The sequence below is a fragment of the Ptychodera flava genome, chromosome 14 (assembly GCF_041260155.1).
Source record: "Ptychodera flava strain L36383 chromosome 14, AS_Pfla_20210202, whole genome shotgun sequence".
NCBI classification, from domain to species: domain Eukaryota; kingdom Metazoa; phylum Hemichordata; class Enteropneusta; family Ptychoderidae; genus Ptychodera; species Ptychodera flava.
Window position 1 is genome coordinate 28,319,949 of NC_091941.1, and position 13,463 is coordinate 28,333,411.

General features: G+C 38.5%; 1 protein-coding gene across 1 annotated transcript; it reads left to right on the plus strand.

Moving 5' to 3' along the window:
- Window positions 1-6,303: 6,303 nt before the first annotated feature.
- On the plus strand, window positions 6,304-12,002 carry LOC139150034 (beta-alanyl-dopamine/carcinine hydrolase-like). The gene is made up of 7 exons (XM_070722181.1): window positions 6,304-6,487; window positions 7,021-7,200; window positions 7,690-7,800; window positions 8,536-8,758; window positions 9,117-9,345; window positions 9,734-9,921; window positions 10,969-12,002. The coding sequence occupies exons 1-7, from the start codon at window positions 6,413-6,415 to the stop codon at window positions 11,097-11,099; spliced, it is 1,137 nt and encodes a 378-aa protein (XP_070578282.1). The 5' UTR covers window positions 6,304-6,412; the 3' UTR covers window positions 11,100-12,002.
- Window positions 12,003-13,463: the final 1,461 nt, after the last annotated feature.

Consider the following 13,463-nt stretch of genomic DNA (forward strand, 5'->3'; position numbering starts at 1 on the left):
GTAAAGTCTTTACTTCGACTGAATTTCTATTTTCTTACGGAGGTCTCCCAATGGATAATCTATGATGACATGCGAGGTACGGCGGAGTCAACAATCACATGGCGAAGGCATGTCATATAACACAGCTTGACATAATTTTTATCTGAAAAGTATTGAGGCATCCTGTTGCAGCATATATATCAATTCACACTACTCATACTCGTTAATTCATTTTAGTGAGCCTTCTGTAGTTTGACAACAATATATAACACTGATTAAACCACGATCATGACGTCACACTATTCAAACGAAAAGACGTTTTCTTAGAGAACCTTCAACTCGCACAAAGCACAGGTACGTGGAGACTAAAGTGCTCTCTAGGTAGCTCTAGAACTCCTAGAGGTAGTTCTGAAACTACCTCCGGGGGTTCTAGAACTTCCCTCGAAAAATTCAGTCTCCCTGTGACACGAAAACAAAACCCATATACAATGCTTGCTTGTAGAATATTCTATTTATTCCAACAGTACAAAACACATGTGCGTGTAGGTTTCATTTAGATAGATTTATTGTTATGTTAATTGAGGACGGATTATTGGTGTCCACTGCCATAGCCTTCGATTTGTCACAGCATTCTTGCACGATCAAGTCATCCGAACACGATTGGAACTAAATTGGGATAATTGGATTGGCTTAATTTCTCAAGAATTTAAGAAATTTGTTGAATATTACACCATATTTGCTAACCATATTTAAAATTTTATCCAAAATTTGCGATGTTGCGCAAATGTTGTGAGTAAGAATCATTGCATTACTGTATCTAATGCAATATTGTTAAATATATATTTACAGTATTTATATTGCAATGAAAATGTGTGAACTTGTCTATATATACTTTCTTTGTTACTGAAATACTAGTTCTAATCTCGATTTGTTACTTTGCCCCAACCAAAATGAAGTTTTTCGATCGATTTAGAATTTAGTCAGTCAGGGTCACTTCAAAAGTGCCGTGACTACATTAAGTGTTTATTAAGCCCCAATTGACGAAAAACGTCAGGGACATTTCAAAAGTACCCTGACTCAAAAGTCGTCAGTTAGAGATATTTTAGCATTTTGTCTCGTTTCTTTATGACATTTACACAGAAATAAAACGTTTTCATAGAAATGAATACGAATTAAGAAATATACAATAATCGATGCATTTTTGTCGTTTTGCTCGATTTCATTAAACTTTTGTTAAAATTACTTTCATCCAATTATCCCAATTTAGTTCCAATCGTGTTTCCGGTATTTCAGTCACAGTTGTCCACTGATGTATACGCCATTTTTGCTGGTGGCTGGATAGTTTAGAAACAGAGGGACATTATGCAAGACTCTTCTTAACTACGAGCAAAACATATTTGTGTTACAATTAATTCATTAACACAGACGAAAACATGTCACACACACACACAAACTGAAATCAAATTCCGTTATGGTCACGAAAATACTGCTTGCATCTATCCAAGAACTGGTTTTTTTTCCTCTTGGTGTTGTTCATTGACAGGTACATTTCGCTTCGCTTAATTTTTACATGCAACCTAGTTTCCCTACTCAAGTTTAAAACATGCGTACCTTGGAGAGTTCTACTAACTTTCTGTTGCTGTTCATCAGATGTGAGTTTGTAGTGTCGGACGGCTTCTCTCCTGTGTCCAGTTTTTTTTTCACAAACTGCTCATCAATATCAGCATCATACTGACGCATCGCTGCCGTCGCTCTTAGAGAGTGGTTCGTTCGAAAGCCAGAGAGACCAGCATCCTTGCAGAGACTGGCAATTGTACCGTGGAGAGCATTATGACCCAATTTTCTTATGCTACACCAACATGTAGCTGTGGGTTTTACCAGTGGATAAAGTATATTTAATGGACTGTCGAGGGAAAAAACGACTTATTAATAGGAGAGCTCTCTCGTGAGCCATGCACTCAAAGTCTCTAAGCTTAAATATTGCAAGTACAGACCTCCTTTGTATTTCTTTCGGCGTGCAGCAAAATCAGTAGCAATGAACAGCTTATCTATTAAAATAATTATCAATGATTAAAACAGTGCATTGTGTAAATCTACTTACAATAGACTAGTTATACCGTCGATACAAAGTGACTATAGGCTACACCTCTGGTATGTCTACGTTCTAATATGTTCTTGTCACTGTTTGTTGAATTCGTCGACTCTTGAGTCCTCCCTGGTTTGACTTACTGACATCCTCTCTATTTTCAAGATAGTTATTGCCTGATAAGTCGAATTTCAACTTAATTGGAAGTGTTTATGGCGCAGGTTTCTGTGTTCTATACCACCACGGAGAGCAAAGTGTATTACGTAAACCAAATAAGTAAATTTGCGACTCAAGCAGGGACTGCGGTGTATGGTCCCCAAAGAGTTTCCTATCCCACAACTTGAAGTTTTCCTCGGTTACGGTTATGATTTTGGCCTGTCTGTTCTGAATTCCAATACCCTTTTTGGCACACATTTTCATGACACAATCAAGACTTCTCTGTAGGCCTAAATCTGTAAAAATGGATCATTCAAAAATTGAACATTTCTTATGTGTTCTGATACGTATATCTGTATGTACATAACAATTTCGTACAGCGTTTTGCCAGGGACATCCGAACCATCGCGTGTTTTGACTTCTTGAACGAATCTTGTCAGGGAAAAAATAAATTCGTCATTTGTCGTATCGGAAAGGGACGGCCCTATTTTGCTTAGATGTTCTAGCTTCTCGTCTTCTATACGCCTGTTTCGTTCCTTGCGCCAGGTTTCAAATAAGAAAATGGACCACTGTAATTTTTTTCTTCGTGTCGTAGGGCAAATTTACATCGAATATTTTGTAAGTCTGAATCGCATATTAATTCCCCAACACGCGAACTTTCACTGTTGCCTCGTTTGCTATAAGAATTCTTTCTGACAGTTTTTTTTTTCGATATTTTTTGTACTATATTTTTTTAGGCTACTGCTTGTTTCCCCACTCCCACAACTCTGCAAATTGTCAAATTCCGTCAGGAAACTCTTGGGTGAAAACCATGGCAACTAACCATCAGAGTCACCATCCGACTCTCTGTCCCTGAAGACATTTTGGGTTGTCCATATAGTGTGGCTGTCATCAGCAGACGTGACCTGCGTCAAGCAAGACCCAAATTGAAATGAAAACAAGACTTGTGCCACGTCATTATGAGGGTCATGTGCAACGTAAAAATCTATAGTATATCATACAAGTATATTGATGGTGCAAATGCAGCGATCTGATTGGTCGAAACGCGAAAAGAATCGTGGTATATTAGCAATATACCACGGGTGGCATACGCGCGAGCTGTCAGCTGTGAAATCCGTTTATGACGTTCCACGCCAGAATTTCCATATACTGTTATGATAAAATAGCAATAAATCACACCCAGCGACGGTATACCACTCGATTTTGACCAGTTCAGTCCATATATGCACTCACTATCGCTCGTGCATATATGTCGTGAACTGGTCAAAATATTGTAGTATACCATCGCTGGGTGTGCTTTATTGCTGAAATATTGCATGTGTATGACTGCGGTGCGGAATGCACTGATGTAACACCTATCAAAGGTATGAATCTTGCAAAATTGAGCAGGGCGGTCTAGAACAACCTGCCAGTAGAGCAATTCATTTGGACAGAGGGGTACATGAAATCTAAAGTTCGCAGTCAACGTGTAGAATAATTGTCTTTCGATCTAAATTTCTTGATTTATTTTACTGAGCAGTTAGTTACTATTTCGTCTTCAATTATAAATAAAACTCAAACAGCGTCCATTGGGTATCGTGGTTTAAGTTAGAGAACCAGCTCCCCTCGGTGGTTCTTGGTTTCGAATCGCCTCGGGCCTACAGCCCTCGGCAATTCGAAACCAAGAACCATCGAGGGGAGGTGGTTGTCTAATACATACGCTTTGTGGTATTCAGCACATGCAGTGTATGATATTCGTGAAAAATCCACGCAGGTGACTGTAAACATTGCCTGCCCGAGCAAAATCGTACCTGTATAATTACATGTATGTCTCATAACTACATACCCGTTTACCTTGCCTCTAGCAAAGCAAATAATCTGAAACTATTCCACTTGTCCCATGGGCAGGTAACTCTCAATCTCACCTGCCAAACTGTACCTCCAACGAACAGGCAGAGATATCTTATGTGTATGGCATTAGCCTATGTGTTGTTGACAGAATCTTCATGCAAATTCGGTAAAATCTGTACTTCTCTCCGTTATGACTGATACTGTTAGTCGAAGTTGCTGTTTTAACTGTCTTCAGTGAAACGCACAGCAGTCTTTCTTCAACAGTCTGTTGCCGGTCTAGCTTCTCAAGTAGAACAGATGAAAGATGCAACATTTCGTCTCAACACATATAAACGCTGGGTATGTGCATAGGTCTAGCGTTCTTGCATGTGTATAAGTTAACTAAGTTACATGCACTAGAAAAACCATTGACACTATATGAAAATAACTATTAATCACATGACACTTTCCTGGTTGGCTAACAGAGTTTGAACGTAATTTGTCAACGAGTTTTATGATTGGTTTCGAGTTGTTAGATTAACATGAGTTGTATGGCAGATCAATCTATTAGTGGTTAGGCGAATAATAGAATCGCAGAAAGAAAGCCACAGACTGGTAATGATATGATCTCAGTTCTGTACTTGATTGCAGTTCAGAACGGTTATAATTACTTTGCTTTTGATCTACTCACACATCGACTGAAAAATTAAGCAATAACCCCCGCCGCAGGAGGGTATACACGAGATTTTGATACAATGCGCGACATATAGCACGAGCCGATAGGCGAGTGCTATATGGAGCGAATTGTACCAAAATCGAGTGTTAACCCGACTGCGAAGGGGGTTATTGCTATTATATTATATCACCTTGCGTGTATTTGTTGTCTTACTTGGGTATTTTCATCACTCTAAGCGCCAAATGCAGAAAACGGACGTCTGAGAGATCGAACGTCGGAAATTCTGCGCCCGAGACCGAGCATTTTTATAAGTTGGGATTCCATACAGGCACACAGTATCCTACGATAAATAAGCATTACGTCCATATCGACATTGCATTTTATTCGCATGCAACACGAACAATACTTGTCAAAAAATACCTGCTGCACTCACACAGAAAATGGGTCAAGAGTTCAAATCAAAAGAAAAAAGTAACAATTTTTTTCGTAAATTTACATAAGAACAATAGTCCTGGCTTTTTTGGCATACTAAAAATAGATTTGTCTCATTCTGTACCGCATACCGTCGCGACATTCAGTGGTAGCACAGTGAAGTTACAGGATCTATTTTTGATGGATAATTTGGACGTTAATTGTACCAGAAAACAAGCAGTTTTAAAATAATCCAGACTTGCGATGACTGCAACTGTGATGAACAGTCGTGCAGATTCTGAGTGTGTTGCCCGATGCAGGGGGAGAGCTTGACGCTGACACTGCTCGTTGCATTTGATGTCAAATATCGTCGCAGTCGCCAGGAGTCATCCCATTGTTATTTTGAACTTCTTGGTCTACATCGTTAGGACATCCCGATCTGTTATAGCCCAAACTTTGGTAAATAATATCTGACATACCGTTACTGTGAGGAAGTGTCAATTTATTTGTGTATGAACGAATACTATCTTCATTTTAAAGAGCGGTACTAGGATATATCGCGTCTCGACTCCCGCAAAGTGCACGGTGCGCTGTCGCCCTAATATTTGTGTGCATCATACCCCAAACGTGCTGCTTCAGAGATGTCTTTCATCATCGATCCCAACTTATTTACACCAAGAGGTGAGTTACAGACCCACACTTTATCTGTGTATCAAAATTCGGTCTTCAGTCTTTGAAATAAAGTGGACTGTTTCGGTCTTTCTCGAGGGTCTATGGTTTAGATAGGTACGTTCAACCGACCGGGAAATTTTCGAAAATGCTGGTTTAGGGGCCCGTTTTAGCACTGCTATCAGTGCTAAAACAGTATTTTAGCATCGTTGGAATGAGCTCTCGTCCAATCAGAATGGCGCATGGTAGCATGATATAATATAATGTATTATTTTACACTCTGGAACGCATTTCTATATCCAGTTATTACTTTTAATAGATGCACCAGTCGCACATACGTTTGTAATAGTGTAAGCATACACTTCTTTGACACAGTCAAAGTTTGAACTTTCCACATCTGCATTGTCTCCTATAATTTCATTTTCATTCAGAGCAGATTTCTACATGGACCGTGGATAAATGGATGGCCGCGATCCCAGGTGACCTGCGCGCGACCTCATATGACCCTCGGTCAAACAACAGCAGCAAGCCCGGCTATATTACTAGTATCAGTAGCGCGGCGTACTCATAGCTCAATGCTTCCATGATTCATATGCAAGCGGTAAGTGGAGGTTTCGCGGCGTACCATGGCCAGCGCCCCAAGTCTACCCATAGGCCTAATTGATGTCAGAGGTACAAACTATGATGTTGGTCACCAGATGGTTAGTATCCTTACGTTAAATGTGTAATAATAAGTCCGCAGATGGGTATATTGCTCCGTAAATTTGCCGCTGATGCTCTAACAATGGCGGTAACTATACCTGGCACAATAGGCAGTATTAGTCTCGCGAATTCTACTCTTTATGCTAGCACAGGGTTCTGTGGCGGGGTAGCCTGTGTCTATGCAGGTCATCAAAAGGTCAACCCCGCCACTGATAGCTGAGCTGCGTTTCCACAGCTATACACAAATACTTGCTATGAAAAGCAGAAGCTTTACCTATATAGGTGTTTCCCATGATTCACATTGTATTTTTTGACGTCACCATTCGAGAATATCAGTATATCGCATAGCCCTGCGTAGCAGGGCTGTGTGTAACGCCGGTAGGCCTAACACACAGCCTTGCTACGCAGAGCTAAGCTTATATATCGCATTGCTAAGCTGGTGTACTTGCCATAAAAATCCAGCGACAAAGTCAGGGTAACTTTAAGGCACAGCCTTTGAAGCGGCGATACAGTCAATCGTATATTTCTGCAGGGCCAGACTTTCAAGTCTCGCATACAGGAGGCAGCAAATCTGCAGCTTGTCAGAGACTACGACACGCCTCTGGGAAATGAGATTTACTCTTCCTACCTGAAAGTTGCTGAAGATGTTTATCCACATTACGTCAGGGAGTTACAGGGCATCGCCGATGGCTCAGGAATACCGTTTAGATATGTAAGTCTGCCTTATTGTTAACACCAGTAACATGTTCCTGATGTTCATGTGTACGTCAGTGTATATATATTAAATATACGTATGTTGTAACATATAGGCCTAACGCTCAAGGAGTACGTATGTTGTAACATATAGGCCTACCGCTCAAGAAGTACATATATCGTAACTAATCGTATATGTCTTCCATGATCTCTATTAGTGTGAAGACTAGGACAATCAATCAATCTTTATATATATATATATATATATATATATATATATATATATATATATATATATATATATATATATATATATATATATATATATATATATATATATATATACATATATACATATATATACACACATAACGTAAGTATATATAAAGCAGTTGATCGGATAGTTGACGTTTGGATTTTCGTCATATATCTATGAATCAGCAAGTCGCAGCACACTCTATAGCAGAATGATTCCCCCATACTGACATTGGCCTTTGATATTCAACAGTTATTTCTGAAGCTAATCACCTGTGAGTATCAGTCGCTGTTGGGTGACGTTCCGTTGAAAAGCATAGGTGGTGAAGGGTGTACGGACCTGATTTTGAATTCAGAAGATCAGGTAAGCGTCGTATCGCTGACTATAAGTATGCCGTCACCGAGCCATTGAAATGTACATTTGATATAGATGTCACTTTGAATCTATAATTTAAAATGTATACTCCTTCCTTCCCTGCTCACAATGGACGAAAGCAAACTTTGCACTACATAATGTACGAGTTCATTATGTAGTGCAAAGTTTGCTTTAGTCCATTGTGGGCCGGGAGGGTGTACATTATTGCTATAGTTTTGACAATGCCAATGAATTTGTAGATGTAGAAAACATCTGGGCCACAATACTGGATAATTGGATACATTATCAGTAATAATCTAGCGGAACGACGTCACAAAATTCAATTGTATTTACAAAACTGTAATATAATTTAATTTAATTTATGCTGTAATTATTCATGATAAAGGCCCTCTGCTTCTCAGTGGGCCCTGTTGCTAGTAAAATGCCATTTACTTCATAAAGTTAAATGTATCACATCGAATTAGTCTTCAGTCTTTTCTTCGCTATTTCGACATTTCTCCAGTCGAACCTTACGGACCCTACCTTTATGTAAATTCATCATCGGTACAAGAAAGACTGCTGATTTCCAAATCATACACCCTCCAAATGTATTTATTCACAAGCTAAGAATAATGAGACCTAAGTCAGCCTTGTATGTCATCATAAGACGGTCGTCTTCCGAAGTGCAGTGTCTCTGAACCACTGAACTTCCGATCACTCCCCTGCGTATCTCTTTCTGCTTAGGATATTATCGTTCACTGTGAAGATACAAAACCAGACATGGCCAACGGCTACATCGTACATGCGCATATTCAGCCTTCAGACAGCAATCCCCGGGAGGAAAAGTTTGTAAGCTACTGCGATCCTGGTATGTTACCGGGCAGTACATTCGCTGTCAACGCACACGGTATCGGTATGACTAACAACAGATTGTACCAGAAGGGAATCACAAACAAAAATGCCATAGGTGAGATCTTTTCGAATTTTTGATGACCTCTGTCAGCCTCTGTCCGCCGTGCCCCTACCCCTTGCGTGAACCTGATTGAACGTCCTGTGCAATGCACATGACGGGGCACAGCAATTTGATGTCAACGTGCCATATTGTGCGACAGGTTGAAAAATACGCCAATCATAACACGTTTTCGTTCTTTTTTCATTTTACGGTCGTCCCAGCTAGACCATTATCGTCAAATCAAATTCACAAAACACAGCTTGGTATCCATTGTCCTCGTGCACGATTCACAAACAAGTCAACCTATTCGGAGCTGTATTAGGAACTCTGCCCACGGTTCAAAATGCAGTTACTATATTACTCTATTTCACAGCACGAAAGCTTCTTAATAGAGCGCTGTTGTCATCCGAAAACCTTGAAGATACCATTAGGATCATCAAAACACCACCCGGCATCGCTTCAGCAGTTAATCTCAACCTTGTCATAAAGGAAAGGGGCCGTGGGAAGGCATCATTTTATAGCATAGAAATATCCCACAGTCCCGATGGCTCTGTGATCGATGTAGCGCATTACAAAGATGGATTTTCTCACTATGTAAACATGTGAGTGTATAAGTAGTACTGCTAGAATGTATGGCAACATTTGTGCCACAGTAATGTCATTTTAAGGTACCGATTCGAAAGTTTTACCCCTGATTAGTCTAGGAATATTTTAGTGTCAGTTATTTGTGAAATAAATTGTATTACTGGTAAAATTTCTTCACTTCCAGTAAATTTTTCTATTGAGGAACACTGAACACAGTTTATCGGGCTGCGGTACACAGTTCATATGACTATTATCTTTTGGCCGTTATCAATCCGGATGATGTCCTATAGCTTACGTCTGCATCGTGCAATTGAGATCCATTTAAAATTTCCGCCGAAAAGACTCCGGCAGTTTGCGATCAATTTTCAGAGTTGACATGTTATTAAAGTCTATTTACCTCCTCAGGTACCAGAGGTCAAACGTCGATCAGATCAAAAAAGAAGGCTCTATACACCGAGCTACTCGATTGCAGGAGTTTTCGAAGCCGAAGGGTATGAAGGATATGCTAGACATGATCAGCGATACAAGTAACACGAAATATCCCATTTACCGGAATTGTACCCCTCCTGATATATGCACCACGGCATGTGTAGGTGAGATCAATTTTCAAGGCGACGGAAAGATTCATTCAATTTACATTACTTTGTCGACTGAAGGTTAAAATTTTGGATTTACCTTGTAGCATGACAAGCAGTCGTACATTTGGTATGAAAGAAATGTAAATTTATGCAAGTTCATGCAAATCACCGGATTTTCAGGCTTCTTTTTCTACTACATGTATATTCAATATTCAAAATATGCCACTCTACTCTGACTCGGTTAGATTTGGTGACATTTTCACATTATGTTCTTTAAATACTATACAACAAAATGACAGATTTGTTTGCAATAAAATTCTTACATTTTGAATAAAAGTAATTTCAATTTTTCTTATAATGATTTAATCACGTTTTTAATTACAGTCTTTTAACCCCTGCCATTGAAAAATGAGATAGAATTGTCCCTTTTTTATATACTCCATTTTCAAATGATATATTAAATTTTGTAGAGTTGTATCAAGTTTTTGACTAAAATAAATTTCATCATTAATACCAAAATAGAGTTTTGTACCCAAAATATATACCCCGTCATCCTTTGAGTAAACTATTGCTACCATACTCAACTATAGATTCTTGCTTTGATAAAAGTGAATAGGTTATGTGCAACTCTAACTCAACACAAACATCAAAATCTTTTCATTTTTACGTAAACTACTATCTTCCTTTATTCTTCTTTCTGGGTCACCTGGAGAATGATGTTCCCATCCTCTCTCTCTGTACTAGAAACCCGTGCTTATGTTGGGTGCCGTTAATGTTGAATAAAACCGTACCCCCTAAGATAATGTCAAATTGCATAAAAGCTTGTTATTCTTCAGTCTTGCCTTTCTTCCATGGGAAAGATGCCCTAGTTTAAATCATTGTTTTCGTGAATCGTTTTATATATTGAAGATGAGGAGGGGGATAAATAATGTCTCATGGACCATCGGAGTTAGGCTCAACAACACCGAAAATGCATGGTTAGTAGCATAATAATACTCACTGACCTTTTATCGTCATCTTTTACACGATGTCATTGTAATGGTGCAGTATTGTATTTGACAGGAGCGTACGATGTGCGGAACGATCGACTGTACATCTTCAGGGAAAACCCCAGGGAATGTCATTACCAACCAGTTGCAGTGTTCAACACACAGGACCTTACCCAAGAAACATTCACGACATTCAGTCCTTGAACGGAACAGCTCGGCGAACGCAGCTTGGACAATCAACACAACTACGCTGATCGTTGACATTGGAATTATTTTCCCAGATCCTCTGAGATATCATTTGATACGAATCTTGATGAAGTTCGATTTGCAAAATATCGATGCATTCTTATGAGTAATTTCATCGAGTTCATCCAATTCACTCAGTTCGTCTCAGTGAATATCTTTGTTTCATAAAATGCATTAAAGTGAAGCAAAACCTGACATTACACCTTGCATATATTGAGGTAACTTTTATAGAACACATAAAAACTAAATGTGACATTATGCAAATAAAATGCAAATAAAATGCTATCCTTTCAAATATCCCTGCGAAGATCGACCAGTTAAACACCAACAGTGTATTTCATATGGTACTTCATCTGTGGGCGTGCAATACATTGATTTCCTAGAGGGACTATTCGTAGTATACAATAATTTACACGTAGTCCATATTGTATAATAGTAGTGCTGACCTTTGGCGACAATTTTACACAGCTAAAATTTATTGAAAATTTTCTTTCAGTGAAGTTATAATACCATGTATGTAAATTGAAAAAAAAATCAGACGACCGATTCTTGGTTCTTTCTCTACAACGAAAATGTACCTGGAAATTCGGCAACTAATGTGACCGGGACATGAGCATGTTGTTAGGTAGAATAGAGCTTTTTCCGAAGTCCAAGCATACAGTAGGACAGTTTTCCCGTTCACAGAAACATCTCAGACCCGTAGTTGGAACATACACAAAACGAAAAAATTCCACAATGTTCAGTGCCTGGAATTTCTCGTTCTTAATTGCATGTATTTGCATTATGTACTCTATTTTCAAATTGGGTCCTGTAATTGGGCTCCGTTTATTTGACAAATTTTTAATAAATTGATAAAAAGTATGTCAGAAGAATCCTTGTCATGCAATGATTACCCTTTGGATTAACAACTGTTCTGAACTTATCCAATAAGGTGAGATAAACATATAATATTCTGGAAATATCTACTACATCACGTTTTACGCCCATGGTCACATTAACACGTACTTATCAGAATACATCAACATAAGCATATCGCAACTGATATAAAATGCTTGATGTTTGACAGGAATGCATGGGTCATAAATTATGAATTTCAGACCGTGAGACTGCAACTCACAGAAAATCAGGGGTACTTTTTCCTCGTAGAAGAACGTGTATGAATTGTGTGCGGCGTCCGCAGAAGTAGTATGGCGCGTAATCAAGGCCAAAATTCGAACTGCCATTCTGGATTCGTATATCGCATTTGGATTCGTATATCGCATTTTGAATTCGTATATCGCATTTTCAACTTTCGAACTCCCATTTTGGATTCGTATATAACATTTTGGATTCGTATATTGCATTTTCAAGTTTTGAGCTCCCATTTCGGATTCGTATATCGCATTTTCAACTTTCGTACCCACAATTTTCCGAAGAACAAAAATTGTGATTTAACATTTCTGAACTTGACCTCCAGCATACCAAGCATCTGTATCACCCCTATTTGTAGCAATCAACCCTATTTGTAACAAAACCTAATTTTCAAAAAACCTTTGCCGTATTTGTTGAAATCTTGATGAAATATGCATATTTGTATTTTGGGAACGATTTTCTTTGTCTTCCTCGTCAAAACTCATTTTTTCTGAAACTGCTCGTCAGATTATATTTCGTTGTGCAGTTCCTAGGGGTAGATTGTTACAAATAGGGATGACGTGTCAACCCTATTTGTAACAATCAACCCTATTTGTAACAAAGTTAACCCCATATAGGGTTTGTATGATTTCTGTCAGAAAACAAGATTTTTTGACATTTTTGACCGAAATTTGTGAAAATTGCCCCGAAACAAACTTTTGGCGTGTATCTGCACGACTTGATTATATCTTACGAGTAGGCCTGTTATCCCTAGGAACTGCACAACGAAATATAATCTGACGAGCAGTTTCAGAAAAAATGAGTTTCGACGAGGAAAAAAAAGAAAATCGTTCCCAAAATACAAATATGCATATTTCATCAAGATTTCAACAAATACGGCAAAGGTTTTTTTGAAAATAAGGTTTTGTTACAAATATAGGCCTGATACGTTACTATTTGTAACAATCAAGCCAATTTGTAACAAAAGCAGTTTCAGAAAAAATGAGTTTCGACAAGGAAAAAAAAGAAAATTGCCCCCAAACATAAAAAATATGCATATTTCATTATGATTTCAACAAATACGGCAAAGTTTTTTTGAAAATTAGATTTTGTTACAAATAGGGTTGATTGTTACAAATAGGGGTGATACAGCAACAAGCTATAGCTATTCTGAGCTATTGTGAGTCCTCTATGCTGACACTGTAGAGAAAA

Coding starts and splice junctions, on each gene's coding strand:
- LOC139150034 (XM_070722181.1), top strand. CDS start 6,413: ATGGCCAGCGCCCCAAGTCTACCCATAGGCCTAATTGATGTCAGAGGT. Junction 6,488..7,020: donor ATGATGTTGGTCACCAGATG/GTTAGTATCCTT, acceptor ATATTTCTGCAG/GGCCAGACTTTCAAGTCTCG. Junction 7,801..8,535: donor TTTTGAATTCAGAAGATCAG/GTAAGCGTCGTA, acceptor CTTTCTGCTTAG/GATATTATCGTTCACTGTGA.